Below are 17,974 nucleotides of genomic sequence, written 5' to 3' on the forward strand. Positions count from 1 at the left end.
AACTTGAGCTGGTGTAGGGGTTGTGGATGTAACTATATTAAGGACGGCCTTATCAGGTCTACTATGGATCGTATAGTTGGAGTTGTCGACTCTAGGCTTCCCCATCTTGAATCCTTGGGAGAGATTGTCCCTAACGAATAACTTGATGCACTATCTTACTTCAATCCTTTGAGCGAAAATATGACAAAAGGAAGGAAAACCCATGGAAATGCAACGGAGAAGAGAACGAAAATAGAGGGTTGGGCTCATTGGTAGCATGGTTCTTGAGCCATGGATCGACCATGGGATAAACAACATTTAAACCAAAATCATAGTTTGAATGTGGTGAATTGGACTCTTTGTTGCTCCAATATTTTTATTTCTATCCTCGTTTACAAAAATAAACATAAATCCATACATAAAAGTAGAGAAGATCGAGCGTACTCAGCACTATCTTCTAAAGTAATTGAAGTTCTAGATTTGTCAAAAGTAAAATTTATATGAAAAAACATATTAATATATAAAACACCATATATTAGTCTTATGAGATCTAGAACTTCGATTACTTTGCAGGGGAGGGAGTAGCCGGACAAGGCGGTCATTTTTTTATTGACATCCATCGGAAGAAAACATATTAAAGTTGTGCTAAATCAACAACAATTAATGTGGGATCGACAGGAGTAGTATAATTCAAGAAGAGAACTTATTCAAGAAACACCCTAAGGAAAAGGAGGGGTAGAAACAGAGCCTTGGTAAAATCCCATCCTCTGGAAGAAAAGTTTCCTCTTTGCCCTTCCTTTCTTCTCTGCCCTCGTCTCGTGCCCCCTCCTGCCACCAAGCTCTCTCAATGCTAGCCGGCACCGAGCAGCCGCCAAGGTAATATCTCGTCGACGATTCTCGAAACAAATCCCCAACTTTCCTCCACGGATTGGAACTACTCGCGCGATCCCTCGCAACCACCCTTTCTCCCCCCAAATCCGTTCCGGCTATCCCCGACTCTGTTTGGGCTCTCTCTTTATTTTCTTGCCCTTTGAACGGCGTCTTCTTCCGATCAATCGTATTTGTGCTGATACGGTCCTTGGTTTTGGAATCGCCAGGCGAGCGTCTGCGTAGGCGCCCCGTAGTTCCTGGCCGCGATTAACGTGGCGCGAGCATTGGGGCCGAGAAGCCGGCAGTAAACCCTCCGTACGTGCTCTGTTCGACCCGAAGTTTGGTGTGACATATTCGGTTATTATTTAGCTGATTTAGATCTAACTACAAAAGCAAGCATCTTGGTGTTTTTCACTGCGATTGGGGTGTGTGATTGTGGACGCATCGTGTTGTGCATCTAGATGGTTCTCTGTGGAATATAGGTTTTCATCATTACTGTGCTATTTCTTGGCCATGTCAGTCTCTGTAAAGTTCTATCCTTTGTAGCCATATAGGTTGCTTCAGTACGGTTTTAAGTGATTTTATGTGTTACCAGGTTTCACTGTCCAGCATTAATCTTTGTGTTTCAGTTCAGCACTCCCTTTGCATGCCAGTTTGATCAAATCTGAGATATGGAGTAAACTTTCTTGGTGATACTGATGCACTAGGCAAGGCTATCACATCGCCACCGTGTATGTGACACTAGGGTTTGGTCAGAGTCCAGAGCAGTCGTTTAGGTGCCGAGTCACATTTTCTGTTTCTGATGATGAGTGAGCCATATATGTCTGATATCTGCGGTGATAATTTGTTCAATTTGACTAGCAGCCTAACAGATACTTAATTTGTTATTAGGAACCAATGGCACTTTACCAGTACTTCAATAATGTCTGGATGTGATCCCTAAAACAGAGATGGTGGAGCAAATAGCTTTGTTAAATGCCCATCGTTATTGCTCTTATTAGTCATGACGAAGTACTTTTTTTATAAGGCCCTTAGCGCCCTTATCAGTTATCAGCACCAAGCAATAAACATGGCTACGTTTTATGTTTTCTAGTGTTATTGCTCATAGTTTGCTTGAGCCATTAGGCACTTGTCGACGTAGCAATGAAATTTGTCATGTACAGTATCAAACTGTGTTTGTTTTTAATAACGGAAGACCAGTGGGCAAGCCTCCTGGGCGTTGCATCATACGGTACAACCATGTGAAACAGTGCTTGCAACTTACACTTATCCGAAGATGCATCGAATGATCGAAGTCACTACATGTTTTTCTATCTGAAAGTGGAAGTTTTAATTACCCCCGGCCTAGTCACCACATGTTTTAGCTTCTCACATTATTTCCGATGAATAACTAATTTGAAGTTGTCCTGTAAACCTAATTCGCAGCTTTGTTTCGCCATATCTTAAGGGCCATTGTTTCGTTGGTACCTAAGTACCATTGTGATCAAATGTGTATCACTAAGGAAATGATGGGCTTTATTTTACAATGAGCGAAATAGAATGTCTTTGATATAAAACAGCAACTATTCTTTTAAGGACTATAGATTTGCCCTGATTTCAGATGGTATTTCATCACTTCCCCCATCGTTTGGTATATGAAAGTTGCTATGAACCTAGTATATTGCATTATTAACCAAAAAGGCGGCTATGAACCTAGTTCTCTTACTTATGTGTGATATTTTCTGTATGCTATATTTCGGGCAAGATATCCTCATTTAGGAGATTTGAGAATATTCAGTGTTTGCAGTGGGTATCGACCAAATGTAATCCAGCACTCGCCATCATACATGTAGTTGTTTGTTCTGCAAGTATTGAAAATGTTCTGATGTAATGAATTCAGGTCAGAAGGTACACCCTCGTGTTCGTATTGTATCTGACAGAGGAGATTGGTCCTAAGCATGGGTGCTCGAAAGCAAAAGTGGACTTCAGAGGAAGAGGCTGCTCTTAGAGCTGGCATAGCAAGGTATGGAGTGGGAAGTTGGCGCCTGATATTGAAAGATGATGACTTCCGTTCCATCTTGAGCTGCCGGTCAAATGTTGATCTAAAGGTTAGAACTGTTTACACGTCACTGCATTTTTGTTGAGGTCACTTACTTCAATAAGGGCCATCCAAAATTTCTCTTCTTGCAAATCATGTTTTGTTTGATTTTAAATTCCATATATCATCTTTAGTTATTGACGTGCATGCCTTTTGTCTGCTAATTACTACTTAGGACAAGTGGCGCAACATCAACGTATTTTTCACCGAATCAGGCTCTATGGATAAGGGAAGGACTGCCATGAAGAAGAACCGAGCTGCTCCTAGGAGGAATGATCACCCAATGGCAAACAGCACAGTTGCTTCTGATGTTGATGACGAAATTGTTGATGAACAGCCTATAGCATCAATGTCAAGTGAACTGTGGAATGTTTCAATTCCAAAGAAATCACGGTCAAGGTAATCATACTTATATAACATTGTATACCATAAATCCTGGCAGTTATTACTTGTCACACAGTGATATCCAAGAAAAGATAAGTTATTATGGATGCTTCACTGTTTTAATGGCTTGCCTGCAGGCTAAACAATATCATATTGGAATCTGTCAAGAACTTGAATGAGCCTACAGGGTCACATAGCACTACGATTGCTAAGTACATAGAGGTTTGCATCCTTGTTTTTGCAATCTCTGTAAACTTATTGTTGTCTTCTTGCTTAGCTACTGTTTACATTTTTTACGGAAGTGTTTCTTTTTGTTAATGTTCATTTTTATGTACTTATATTTAGTCAGCCCATGCCAGCTTCTCGTGTATGGGTTCATTGTCTCGATTGACAAAAAATTCTTTGGACTATTCGACAGTTTTTGGAGAGGGTTTGGTCGCCTGTGAGTCAGCACCACAAAGAGAGAAAAATAGTATCAATGGACGAATGGGCAGTAAATGAAATCCTATGCAAACAGAGTTCTTACCAAAAATAAAAACTATATTTAGCCCGACTCTATCGTACCAAAATGAGCTCACATATAGCAACTAGTAGAATTCCATAATAAAACAAGTCTGGTACCTCAAGATATCCTGCAATTTTCCGTTGTGCAATCAACATACTATAGTCTCTTCTATCTGCTGGCTGCCACAAACAGGGTGTGGAAAACATGGTAGAACCGAGCAGTAAGCAGAACTGGACTGGTTCTGGTTTCCTGAACATCATTGCCAACTTTAAATATGTAATCATTCTTAAAAAAAAGGAATTCAAAATGCAGGAAATGTGAATCAGTTTTCTTGCTTTGGAGACTGGCCGAAAGCCATGCCCTACCTGATTCCAGTTTTGTAACCTTACCTCAGCTACTGATCCATCTTTTCTTTAATGAATTGCTGCATCCTTTTCTTTCCCCTTTGCTAAAAAGAATGCGACAGTGAGGAGAGACATCACACAGATCTCGTTCCTATAGAGTAAGGAGGCTCAAACCCTGGTTGGCTAAGCATGACGTTCATGGTCTAGACACTATCCAGTAGAGCTCCTCTTTCTTGTTCCTTGCTGATCAAACATCATTACTTCTTGTAGAGCTTTGATGTCATTTTGAAGAGATGACCGTGTTTGCAGTTGCTCCCTTTTGCTAATAGAAATCTTGTAGGAACATATTGCACTTGCCCTTGTTTGCTTTCACCTTTCATGTGATAACTTTACTAACCTGGTTCCAAATAGGAGGAATATTGGCCACCTAGTGATTTTGATCGCATGTTGTCTGCAAACCTGAAGGACTTGACCACCAGTGGAGAACTGATAGAGGTAATGCCCTTTTAGTTCTTAACTTCATATGTATCCTTTCTAGAGGAAATAAAGCTAATACAGTATTGATGTTTGAGGTGGAACTATTTGGTCACCACTCATGGAGCAGCGTCAAACTAATTAATTACTTCTATACCACCTACTTCATGAGAACATTTGGAAGACTAATTTCATTCAACTGAATAGTTGGCATCGATGGCATATTTACTAAAGCAGAATGCCAGAATCTACGAATCATTTCCAATATGTGCATGTTTCAGCATAATTGCATATGTGTACCAAAATATGCATACACTTATTTATGTGTGTACCATACTCTATTAGACTACAAGAACAATGCCAAACATGTATGCCAGATAACACCAATTAGTTTTGCATAATGATTTCCTATTCGGTTTCATGTGGAATCTCATTAAATTGCAATTTTGTAATTTATTTGTACTAAAATGGTGGAAGTGTTTTTTGGTTGCTGGGATTACTGTTGTTCGTGACTTATCACTTGGTGCTTATTCTTTATCCCTTTTGAATTTTGAGCCAACCAGCTGCTTGGTTCTGCAAATTCCGTGGGCATGTGAAGTGGCTTAAGCCATGAGGAATGGACTGCTGTTATCTCAGCTTAGGATATTGTTATTCGTATGAATAGTATAGACTACAGGCCGTTTTAGCATGCCACTATGATTATTGCAGGTTAATCGGAAGTACAGGATTGCACCTGCACCTGGTTCAATGTACTCTGAGGGACGAAGCCCCGAAACACTGCTGCTAGAAGACATGCAAAGAGAGCCCCGGAAAATAGAGAGTGATGATATTAAAACCCTTACAAAATCTCAAGTTGATGCTGAATTGGCGGATATGATAACCATGACTGCTGAAGAGGCTGCATCCGCTGCTGCTCGTGCAATTGCAGAGGCAGAGGCTCTCATGGCAGAAGCTGAAGCAGCGACAAGAGAAGCGGAGGCGGCAGAAGCAGATGCCCAAGCTGCACAAGCCTTCGCGGAAGCAGTAAGGAACAGACACGTTACAGAACTGGTAACAGCCCTAGTCTTATAATTTCTAGTTACATGTCCAATGGTGCTTCTTTCACATGTTGGGCCATGTTTTATAATTTCTCAGTAACCGATTGGTTATACCTGGTTAGAAAGAATACTAAATTGAGCAATTTTTCATAAAAATCGTTGACTTATGGAATAAGATCACGACTTTCCAAAGTAGATATAATTCATGTTTTTATTGTTATTTGCACTCACTCATGCATGATATTTCCCCCAGTCAAACCATAGTAGTTATTGGCTAGTATATGTAGTTTGGATATATGAAAATGTTATGAGTAAAGGCACCATAAAAAAATGGTTACATCATTTCTTGAATGTACAATAACAATATTAGCGGTTCAAGTGGTACATTATTAAATTTGAGAAACAAAAATCGTCGCTCTTTCATCACTGGAGGGATTAGTCATGAATGATATTTGAGGCCATGGGAAAAAACGAACTCTGAAACTGTATGTTCTCTAGTTAGCTAGAAACAAGCAATAAACTTGACCAGGTTTTGATGAGTTTGTGCTATTGATTTAGTCGAATAGTGATTGGCTGTTTGTTTCTTGTTATACTTGTAAATAGTCTAATGCTGGAACCGTCAAGGATTTACATCAGGCATTACCACGGAAAAAAAATTACTATAGCTGACCAAATCATGACCAGGGCCATAAAAACATGAAGCAAGTGGAATCCACTTAGTATATGCTTGTGCCTTTCGACCTTGTTTTTATCTGTTTTGTCATGAGGTCTCTTGGACAGATATATCAGAACTAGGTAGTAATAAAAGTACTCCCTCCGTTCTCACTTTTGTAAGACCTTTTAGACATTTATAAGACAGCACCTAAAACAGTTCAATTTCAGCTGTCCTAAACGACTTACAAAAGTGAACAGAGGGAGTATTAACTATCTTGACATCAAAGCTCACTGAGGTGATAGGTGAATGGTAGTGTTGATTTTAAGCGCATGCGCCTTTGGCATTGTTGAAAGATTATGTTTGCTGGCTGCTCCATTCACATTCTGACTCCATTCATTCATGTTGGTGCACAGATGGCCCAGTCTTGATGCTGCTACCCTGAGCCGCTCCAGCCCAGCATTGCCGCAGGATGCAGATGATGCCGTACCTCACACTTGAATTTTCGGTTGGATTAACAGCAGCCGCCCTCATTTTTCTTCTACTTTTTCAAAAAAGAAAAAACAGCCGCGCTCCAGTGTCACCAGCCTTATGATGTTCCTGGAGCAGCAATGCAGCAACAACCAATTTTGCGTACCGTTTGTAGCATCATGATTCACGCTGCATTTTTTGTGTAAACGTCGAGACCCGGCCAGTCCAGACCCGTCGTGATGCGCGGCGGTGGTCCGACCGCCCCCGTCGACGCATGGTCGATCATGGCGCGGTGGTGGAACAGGCCGATGGGCCAGATGAGAACCGAACCGTTTGACCTTTAGGTGGCTGGCGGGCTCACACAGGCTGGGGTGTGGGTGCGTCCGTCAACCACCCCCGTCGTCGTTTCTCCCTTTCGGTTGGAAGCACCGGCGGCAGCTCGTAGTGGTGGTAGGGCAACACTTTTCTCGTGTGGTCTCGGACGGATAACCGTCAGATTGCATGCAAATACGGTTCGTCGGGCGTGTGCGTGCGACGGTGGATCTCATCTCACTTTCTTTCTGGTACCTCCAAATGATTGTGCTGTTACCGTGCCGTGCGTGTTGGTGCCGACCTCACCTGCTTGCTGCTTCCGGCTATGATGTGTGGAGCGGTGTAGGGCCTTGCTTGGAAGCTCGAACAAAATTTGTCATTGCTGGAATTCACGGTGTCGAAAAATAAGGGACGCAATGAACCACATCTACTCCCTTCGTTCCTAAATATTTGTCTTTCTAGAGATTACAACAAGTGACTACATACAAAGCAAAACGAGTGAATCGATACTCTAAAGTATGTCTATATATATCTTTATGTGGTAGTTTATTTAAAATCTTTAAAAAGACAAATATTTAGAAACGGAGGAAGTAGCTAGTTGGCGTGGCCATCCGTATGCATGTGGCGGTAAGATTGGAGGAGCAGTAACTTGGATAATACACCGCCGGCTAACGTAACGGGCGACGCTACAAACCCCGATCGAGGAGTTGAGAAAGCAACGGCGTCATCTGCACGCATGTCTGCCCATGCTATATAACCCGGGGTATATCATAGAAAACTCTTGTTTTGAGGATGGTTTAGTTTTCCCGATGTGCTCGTGAGTCGTGACGTACGGCTCGAACATGCGCCACCAACGTGCGTCGTATCTTTTTTCTTTTAAGCATCAGTACAGACACAAGCGCTCATATACACGCGCATACACTCATTTCTATGAACGCACACACTACCCCTATGAGCACCTTCGAAAGACTGAGCCGGCATATCATCTTGAGATTTACGAAGTCACCGTAGGCGCCTCGTCGTCGACGGAAACGTCTCCTCCTGCTGGAATTTAGTCTATTTTGCTATTTTGGGTAGCCCAATAACTATTTCAGAAATTTCTAATAAATTCTAGAGGCCCACTTAGCCCATTTGTGCAAGGCAATGGATACTACTAAAGTTTAGTCCCACATTGCTAGTCTAGTGGGAGTTTGACCTCCTTATAAGGGAGGTTCTTTCCCCACTTGTACGACCATGAGAACAAGAGGGATATCCACGCGCGCTCCTCCTCCGTCGCCCGCCTCGCCACGCCTCGTCACGACGCGCCGCGGGTTGCGGAAATGAGCCGATATCTAAATTTTTGCCACGCACGACGGGTATACGAAAGGTCACGTGGGAGTTGAAACGTTTTCTGTAGTGGACACTGAATTCGAACGAAACGCCTCTTCGGCCGCTACCTATTCGCTTCGTCTCCCTTCGTTGCTTCACCTCCTGCCGCAGCCTCTTCGCGTCCTTCTCCTGTGCCTATATAAGAGAGGTCGCTCCTCTCCAGAGAGACACAACAGAAGCTCCTCTTCCTCTCGCCACAAAGTTCCGACCACTGCGCTGCTGCTAGGTTTTTCCCCATCCCGTCTTGCGGCGTGCACTGCAGGTCGGGATAGTAGGCCTCCGAGACCGCACCTTTTGAGTCATGTACGGGAGAAGGGTGATAAGGTTTTTGAGGAGCGCTCAGCGCGACTATTGGCTGCTTCATCACGGACGATTCGGTCGCCGACGACTACTTCCCCGACGACGACTTCTTCCCCGACGTCCACGACCTCCTCGACGACATGGCAGGCGAGGACACCGACCCCAAGTCCAGCGCTTCTGCTGCTGCTGTCCCGTACGTGTTCTTGTCTTTCCTGTTAAAGGTTCTGCCACAGTTCCTTGTTCTAGTCCTTGTCCTACACATGATAGGTTTTACTTCATATATGCTACTTGCTATACTGTCTGCTTTAGATATGATAGGATACGGTTCATATATGCAGAAGCTATTTACCTTCTCTCTATCAGAACGCATGACTTGTTTTATCTCTACTATATTAGTCATGCTTTATCTAGTATTTCTGTTAATAAAATCATTTGGTAAATTGCTCATATTTCCAACAATCCAAAAACCTTATTATAGGCAATTTACTCCAAATGGTTTTGCTGCTTCCATGAGACCTCCTATGTTTGAGGGTATCCACTATAAGAGGTGGCGCGTGAGAGCAGTCTTGTGGTTTCAAACCATGAGTTGCTATGACGCCACTCTCGGCAAACCTGAAGGAGAGCTTGATGCTCAACAGGCACAAGCTTTTCAGAAAATGGATACTCTGTTTAAGGCTGCTCTCTTGAGTGTTCTTGGTGAGAACATAGTTGATGCTTATGCGTCAATTGATAATGGAAAAGATATGTGGGATGCACTCGAGACCAAGTTTGGGGTCTCGGATGCTGGCACTGAGCTGTACATCATGGAGCAATTCTATGATTACAGGATGACTGAAGAGCGCTCCGTGGTTGAGCAAGCTCATGAGATACAGTCATTTGCTAGAGAACTTGAGCACTTTAGTTATATGCTACCGGACAAGTTTGTTGCCGGAGGTATCATCACTAAGCTTCCTCCTTCATGGAGGAACTTTGCTACCTTGTTGAAGCATAAGAGGTAGGAGTTTTCCGTCCCGGATCTCATTGGCACTCTTGATGTGGAAAAAAAAGCGAGAGCAAAGGACACACGTGCTCGAGGTATTGAGGGAGGATCTAGTGCCAATGTGGTATAGAAGCAGAACTTCCAGCCCCACAAGTTCAAGAACAAGGGCAAGTTTGATGGAAAAGCAAAGTTTGATGGGAAGAACAAGGCTGTGCAACACACGAACTTCAAGAAGAAGAATGGCAACAAGAAAGGTGCTTGTGTTGGAAATATGCCCTAGAGGCAATAATAAATTGATTATTATTATATTTCCTTGTTCATGATAATCGTTTATTATCCATGCTAGAATTGTATTGATAGGAAACTCAGATACATGTGTGGATACATAGACAACACCATGTCCCTAGTAAGCCTCTAGTTGACTAGCTCGTTGATCAATAGATGGTTACGGTTTCCTGACCATGGACATTGGATGTCATTGATAACGGGATCACATCATTAGGAGAATGATGTGATGGACAAGACCCAATCCTAAGCATAGCACAAGATCGTGTAGTTCGTATGCTAAAGCTTTTCTAATGTCAAGTATCATTTCCTTAGACCATGAGATTGTGCAACTCCCGGATACCGTAGGAGTGCTTTGGGTGTGCCAAACGTCACAACGTAACTGGGTGGCTATAAAGGTACACTACGGGTATCTCCGAAAGTGTCTGTTGGGTTGGCACGAATCGAGACTGGGATTTGTCACTCCGTGTGACGGAGAGGTATCTCTGGGCCCACTCGGTAGGACATCATCATAATGTGCACAATGTGATCAAGGAGTTGATCACGGGATGATGTGTTACGGAACGAGTAAAGAGACTTGCCGGTAACGAGATTGAACAAGGTATCGGGATACCGACGATCGAATCTCGGGCAAGTATCGTACCGATAGACAAAGGGAATTGTATACGGGATTGATTAAGTCCTTGACATCGTGGTTCATCCGATGAGATCATCGTGGAACATGTGGGAGCCAACATGGGTATCCAGATCCCGCTGTTGGTTATTGACCGGAGAGTCATCTCGGTCATGTCTGCATGTCTCCCGAACCCGTAGGGTCTACACACTTAAGGTTCGGTGACGCTAGGGTTATAGAGATATTAGTATGCGGTAACCCGAAAGTTGTTCGGAGTCCCGGATGAGATCCCGGACGTCACGAGGAGTTTCGGAATGGTCCGGAGGTAAAGAATTATATATAGGAAGTGCTATTTCGGCCATCGGGACAAGTTTCGGGGTCACCGGTATTGTACCGGGACCACCGGAAGGGTCCCGGGGGTCCACCGGGTGGGGCCACCTGCCCCGGGGGGCCACATGGGCTGTAGGGGGTGCGCCTTGGCCTACATGGGCCAAGGGCACCAGCCCCAAGAGGCCCATGCGCCAAGAGAAGAGAAAAAGGGGAGAGTCCTAAAAGGGGAAGGCACCTCCGAGGTGCCTTGGGGAGGATGGACTCCTCCCCCCTTGGCCGCACCCTTCCTTGGAGGAAGGGGCAAGGGCTGCGCCTCCCCCCTCTCCCTTGGCCCTATATATAGTGGGGAAAAGGAGGAGCAACCAATACCTAAGGCCTGGCGCCTCCCTCTCCCTCCCGTGACACATCTCCCTCCTCCCGCAGCGCTTAGCGAAGCCCTGTTGGAATCCCGCTACTTCCACCACCACGCCGTCGTGTTGTTGGATCTCCATCAACCTCTCCTTCCCCCTTGCTGGATCAAGAAGGAGGAGACGTCGATGCTCCGTACGTGTGTTGAACGCGGAGGTGCCGTCCGTTCGGCGCTAGGATCATCGGTGATTTGGATCACGACGAGTACGACTCCATCAATCACGTTCTCTTGAACGCTTCCGCGCGCAATCTACAAGGGTATGTAGATCCACTCCTCCCTCGTTGCTAGATGACTCCATAGATTGATCTTGGTGACACGTAGGAAAATTTTGAATTATTGCTACGTTCCCCAACAGTGGCATCATGAGCTAGGTCTATGCGTAGTTACTATGCACGAGTAGAACACAAAGTAGTTGTGGGCGTTGATTTTGTTCAATATGCTTGCCGTTACTAGTCTTATCTTGATTCGGCGGCATCGTGGGATGAAGCGTCCCGGACCGACCTTACACGTACTCTTACGTGAGACTGGTTCCACCGACTGACATGCACTAGTTGCATAAAGGTGGCTAGCGGGTGTCTGTCTCTCCCACTTTAGTCGGATCGGATTCGATGAAAAGGGTCCTTATGAAGGGTAAATAGCAATTGGCATATCACGTTGTGGTTTTTGCGTAGGTAAGAAACGTTCTTGCTAGAAACCCATAGCAGCCACGTAAAACATGCAAACAACAATTAGAGGACGTCTAACTTGTTTTTGCAGGGTATGCTATGTGATGTGATATGGCCAAAAGGATGTGATGAATGATATATGTGATGTATGAGATTGATCATGTTCTTGTCAAGGGAATCACGACTTGCATGTCGATGACGAGACAACTTCAAGAAGACACGATGATGAAGATCATGATGATGGAGATCATGGTGTCATGCCGGTGACAAGATGATCATGGAGCCCCAAGATGGAGATCAAAGGAGCTATATGATATTGGCCATATCATGTCACTATTATTTGATTGCATGTGATGTTTATCATGTTTATGCATCTTATTTGCTTAGAACGACGGTAGTAAATAAGATGATCCCTCATTACAATTTCAAGAATGTGTTCTCCCCTAACTGTGCACCGTTGCTAAAGTTCGTCGTTTCGAAGCACCACGTGATGATCGGGTGTGATAGATCCTTACGTTCACATACAACGGGTGTAAGACAGTTTTACACATGCAAAACACTTAGGGTTAACTTGACGAGCCTAGCATGTGTATAGACATGGCCTCAGAACACAGAAGACCGAAAGGTCGAGCATGAGTCGTATAGAAGATACGATCAACATGAAGATGTTCACCGACGTTGACTAGTCCGTCTCACGTGATGATCGGACACGGCCTAGTTGACTAGGATCATGTAATCACTTAGATGACTAGAGGGATGTCTATCTGAGTGGGAGTTCATAAGATGAACTTAATTATCCTGAACATAGTCAAGAGATCTTTGCAAATTATGTTGTAGCTCGCGCTTCAGTTCTACTGTTTAGATATGTTCCTAGAGAAAATTTAGTTGAAAGTTGATAGTAGCAATTATGCGGACTAGGTCCGTAAACTGAGGATTGTCCTCATTGCTTCATAGAAGGCTTATGTCCTTAATGCACCGCTCAGTGTGCTGAACCTCGAACGTTGTCTGTGGATGTTGCGAACATCTGACATACACGTTTTGATAACTACGTGATAGTTCAATTAAACGGTTTAGAATTGAGGCACCGAAGACAATTTTGAAACGTCGCGAAACATATGATATGTTTCGAGGGCTGAAATTGGGATTTCAGGCTAGTGCCCACGTCAAGAGGTATAAGACCTCCGATGATTTTCTTAGCTTGCAAACTAAGGGAGAAAAGCTCAATTGTTGAGCTTGTGCTCAGATTGTCTGAGTACAACAATCATTTGAATCGAGTGGGAGTTGATCTTCCAGATGAGATAGTGATGTTTCTCCGAAGTCATTACCACCAAGCTGCTAGAGCTTCGTGATGAACTATAATATATCAGGGACATATATGATGATCCTTGAGATATTCGCGATGTTTGACACCACAAAAGTAGAAATCAAGAAGGAGCATCAATTGTTGATGGTTGGTGAAACCACTAGTTTCAAGAAGGGCAAGGGAACAAAGGGATACTTCATGAAACGGCAATTCAGCTGCTGCTCTAGTGAAGAAACCCAAGGTTGAACCCAAACCCGACACTGAGTGCTTCTGTAATAAGGGGAACAGCCACTGGAGCAGAATTACCCTAGATACTTGGTAGATGAGAAGGCTGGCAAGGTCGATAGAAGTATATTGGATATACATTGTGTTGATGTGTACTTTACTAGTACTCCTAGTAGCACCAGGGTATTAGATACCGGTTCGGTTGCTAAGGGTTAGTAACTCGAAATAAAAGCTACGGAATAAACGGAGACTAGCTAAAGGTGAGCTGACGATATGTGTTGGAAGTGTTTCCAATGTTGATATGATCAAGCATCGCACGCTCCCTCTACCATCGAGATTGGTGTTTGCGTTGAGCATAGACATGATTGGATTATGTCTATCGCAATACGGTTATTCATTTAAGGAGAATAACGGTTACTCTGTTTATTTGAATAATACCTTCAATGGTCTTGCACCTAAAATGAATGGTTTATTGAATCTCGATCGTAGTGATACACATGTTCATGCCAAAAGATAGTAATGATAGTACCACCTACTTGTGGCACTGCCACGTAAGTCATATCGGTATAAAACGCATGAAGAAGCTCCATGTTGATGGATCTTTGGGCTCACTCGTTTTTGAAAGGTTTGAGACATGCGAACCATGTCTATTGGTGTATATGCATAAAGAAACTCCATGCAAATGGACCGTTTGGACTCACTTGATTTTGAATCACTTGAGACATGCAAATCATACCACATGGGCAAGATGACTGAAAGCCTCGTTTTCAGTAAAATGGAACTAGAAAGCAACTTGTTGGAAGTAATACATTTTGATGTGTGCAGTCCAATGAGTGCTGAGGCATGTAGTGGATATCGTTATGTTCTTACTTCACAGATGATTTGAGTAGATGTTGAGTATATTTACTTGATGAATCACGAGTCTGAATTATTGAAAGGTTCAAGTAATTTTAGGGTGAAGTTGAAAGATCGTCGTGACAAGAGGATAAAATATCTATGATATGATCATAGAGATGAATATCTGAATTACGAGTTTGGCACAGAATTAAGACATTGTGGAAATTGTTTCACAACTAATACAGCCTAGAACACCATAGTGTGATGGTGTGTCCGAACATCATAACTGCACCCTATTGGATATGATGCATACCATGATGTCTCTTATCGAATTACCATGATAGTTTATGGGTTAGGCATTAGAGACAACCACATTCACTTTAAATAGGGCACCACGTAATTCCGATGAGATGACACCGTATGAACTATGGTTTAGAGAAACCTAAGCTGTCATTTCTTAAAAGTTTGGGGCTGCGACGCTTATGTGAAAAAGTTTCAGGTTGATAAGCTCGAACCCAAAGCGGATAAATGCATCTTCATAGGACACCCAAAACAGTTGGGTATACCTCCTATCTCAGATCCGAAAGCAATAAGGGATTGTTTCTAGAATCGGGTCCTTTCTCGAGGAAAAGTTTCTCTCGAAAGAATTGAGTGGGAGGATGGTGGAGACTTGATGAGGTTATTGAACCGTCACTACAACTAGTGTATAACAGGGCACAAAGAGTTGTTCCTGTGGCACCTACACCAATTGAAGTGGAAGCTTATGATATTGATCATGAAACTTCAGATCAAGTCACTACCAAACCTCGTAGGATGACAAGGATGCGTACTACTTCAGAGTGGTACGTGATCCTGTCTTGGAAGTCATGTTGCTAGACAACAATGAACCTACGAGCTATGGAGAAGTGATGGTGGGCCCGGATTCCGATAAATGGCTCGAGGCCATAAAATCCGAGAGAGGATCCATGTATGAAAACAAAGCGTAGACTTTGGCAGAACGGCTCGATGGTCGTAATACTATTGAGTACAGATGGATTTTAAAAGGAAGACGGACAATGATGGTAGGTATCACCATTAAGAAAGCTCGACTTGTCGTTAAGATGTTTTCCGACAAGTTCAAGGAGTTGACTGCGATGAGACTTTCTCACTCGTAGCGATGCTAAGAGTCTGTTGGAATTATATTAGCGATTACTGCATTATTTATGAAATCTTGCAGATAGGATGTCAAACATTGTTTCCTCGACGATTTTCTTGAGGAAAGGTTGTATGTGATACAACCGGAAGGTTTTGTCAATCCTGAAAGATGCTAATAAGTATGCAAAGCTCCAGCAATCCTTCTAAGGACTGGAGTAAGCATCTCGGAGTTGGAATGTATGCTTTGATGAGATGATCAAAGATTTTGGGTTTATACAAAGTTTATGAGAAACTTGTATTTCCAAAGAAGTGAGTGGGAGCACTATAGAATTTCTGATGAGTATATGTTGTTGACATATTATGGATCAGAAATGACGTAGAATTTCTGAAAAGCATATAGGGTTATTTGGAAAGTGTTTTTCAATGGAAAGCCTGGATTAAGCTACTTGAACATTGAGCATCAAGATCTATAAGGATAGATCAAAACGCTTAATGGTACTTTTAAATGAGCACATACCTTGACATGATCTTGAAGGTGTTCAAGATGGATCAGTCAAAGAAGGAGTTCTTGCCTGAGTTGTAAGGTATGAAGTTAAGACTTAAAGCTCGACCACGGCAGAAGAAAGAGGAAGGACGAAGGTCGTCCCCTATGCTTTAGACGTAGGCTCTACAGTATGCTATGCTGTGTACCGCACCTGAAATGTGCCTTGCCATGAGTCAGTCAAGGGGTACAAGAGTGATCCAAGTATGGATCACAAGACAGCGGTCAAAGTTATCCTTAGTAACTAGTGGACTAAGGAATTTTCTCGATTATGGAGGTGGTAAAAGAGTTCGTCATAAAGGGTTACGTCGATGCAAGCTTAACACCTATCCGGATAGCTCTGAGTAGAGATACCGGATACGTATAATGGAGCAACAATTTAGAATAGCTCCATGTAGAATAGTTATTTGAAATGGCTCCAAATAGAGCGTGGTAGCTGCATCTAGGAGATGACATAAAGATTTGTGAAGTACATACGGATCTGAATGTTGCAGACCCGTTGACTAAAACCTCTCTCACAAGCAAAACATGATCAAACCCAGAACTCATTGAGTCTTAATCACATGATGATGTGAACTAGTTTAGTGACACTAGTAAACTCTTTGGATGTTGGTCACATGGCGATGTGACCTGTGAGTGTTAATCACATGGCGATGTGAACTAGATTATTGACTCTAGTGCAAGTGGGAGACTGTTGGAAATATGCCCTAGAGGCAATAATAAATTGATTATTATTATATTTCCTTGTTCATGATAATCGTTTATTATCCATGCTAGAATTGTATTGATAGGAAACTCAGATACATGTGTGGATACATAGACAACACCATGTCCCTAGTAAGCCTCTAGTTGACTAGCTCGTTGATCAATAGATGGTTACGGTTTCCTGACCATGGACATTGGATGTCATTGATAACGGGATCACATCATTAGGAGAATGATGTGATGGACAAGACCCAATCCTAAGCATAGCACAAGATCGTGTAGTTCGTATGATAAAGCTTTTCTAATGTCAAGTATCATTTCCTTAGACCATGAGATTGTGCAACTCCCAGATACCGTAGGAGTGCTTTGGGTGTGCCAAACGTCACAACGTAACTGGGTGGCTATAAAGGTACACTACGGGTATCTCCGAAAGTGTCTGTTGGGTTGGCACGGATCAAGACTGGGATTTGTCACTCCGTGTGACGGAGAGGTATCTCTGGGCCCACTCGGTAGGACATCATCATAATGTGCACAATGTGATCAAGGAGTTGATCACGGGATGATGTGTTACGGAACGAGTAAAGAGACTTGCCGGTAACGAGATTGAACAAGGTATCGGGATACCGACGATCGAATCTCGGGCAAGTGTCGTACCGATAGACAAAGGGAATTGTATACGGGATTGATTAAGTCCTCGACATCGTGGTTCATCCGATGAGATCATCGTGGAACATGTGGGAGCCAACATGGGTATCCAGATCCCGCTGTTGGTTATTGACCGGAGAGTCATCTCGGTCATGTCTGCATGTCTCCCGAACCCGTAGGGTCTACACACTTAAGGTTCGACGCTAGGGTTATAGAGATATTAGTATGCGGTAACACGAAAGTTGTTCGGAGTCCCGGATGAGATCCCGGACGTCACGAGGAGTTCCGGAATGGTCCGTAGGTAAAGAATTATATATAGGAAGTGCTATTTCGGCCATCGGGACAAGTTTCGGGGTCACCGGTATTGTACCGGGACCACCGAAGGGTCCCGGGGGTCCACCGGGTGGGGCCACCTGCCCCAGGGGGCCACATGGGCTGTAGGGGGTGTGCCTTGGCCTACATGGGCCAAGGGCACCAGCCCCAAGAGGCCCATGCACCAAGAGAAGAGAAAAAGGGGAGAGTCCTAAAAG

The 17,974-nt window shown here is 43.5% G+C and overlaps 1 protein-coding gene across 2 annotated transcripts; it reads left to right on the forward strand.

Moving 5' to 3' along the window:
• The first annotated feature begins 725 nt into the window (after window positions 1–725).
• LOC125556649 (single myb histone 5-like) lies at window positions 726–7,317 on the forward strand. Of its 2 annotated transcripts, XM_048719337.1 has the most exons (8): window positions 761–855; window positions 1,077–1,164; window positions 2,729–2,936; window positions 3,102–3,325; window positions 3,448–3,532; window positions 4,571–4,654; window positions 5,342–5,683; window positions 6,739–7,317. In XM_048719337.1, exons 3-8 carry the CDS (start codon window positions 2,787–2,789, stop codon window positions 6,751–6,753), a joined length of 900 nt encoding a protein of 299 aa, XP_048575294.1. In that variant the 5' UTR covers window positions 761–855; window positions 1,077–1,164; window positions 2,729–2,786; the 3' UTR covers window positions 6,754–7,317. The 2 variants fall into 2 exon arrangements, with proteins under 2 accessions (XP_048575293.1, XP_048575294.1); XM_048719336.1 differs by lacking the exon at window positions 1,077–1,164 and having other exon boundaries at window positions 726–855.
• Window positions 7,318–17,974: the final 10,657 nt, after the last annotated feature.

The sequence above is a fragment of the Triticum urartu genome, chromosome 5 (assembly GCF_003073215.2).
Source record: "Triticum urartu cultivar G1812 chromosome 5, Tu2.1, whole genome shotgun sequence".
Taxonomy (NCBI): Eukaryota; Viridiplantae; Streptophyta; class Magnoliopsida; order Poales; family Poaceae; genus Triticum; species Triticum urartu.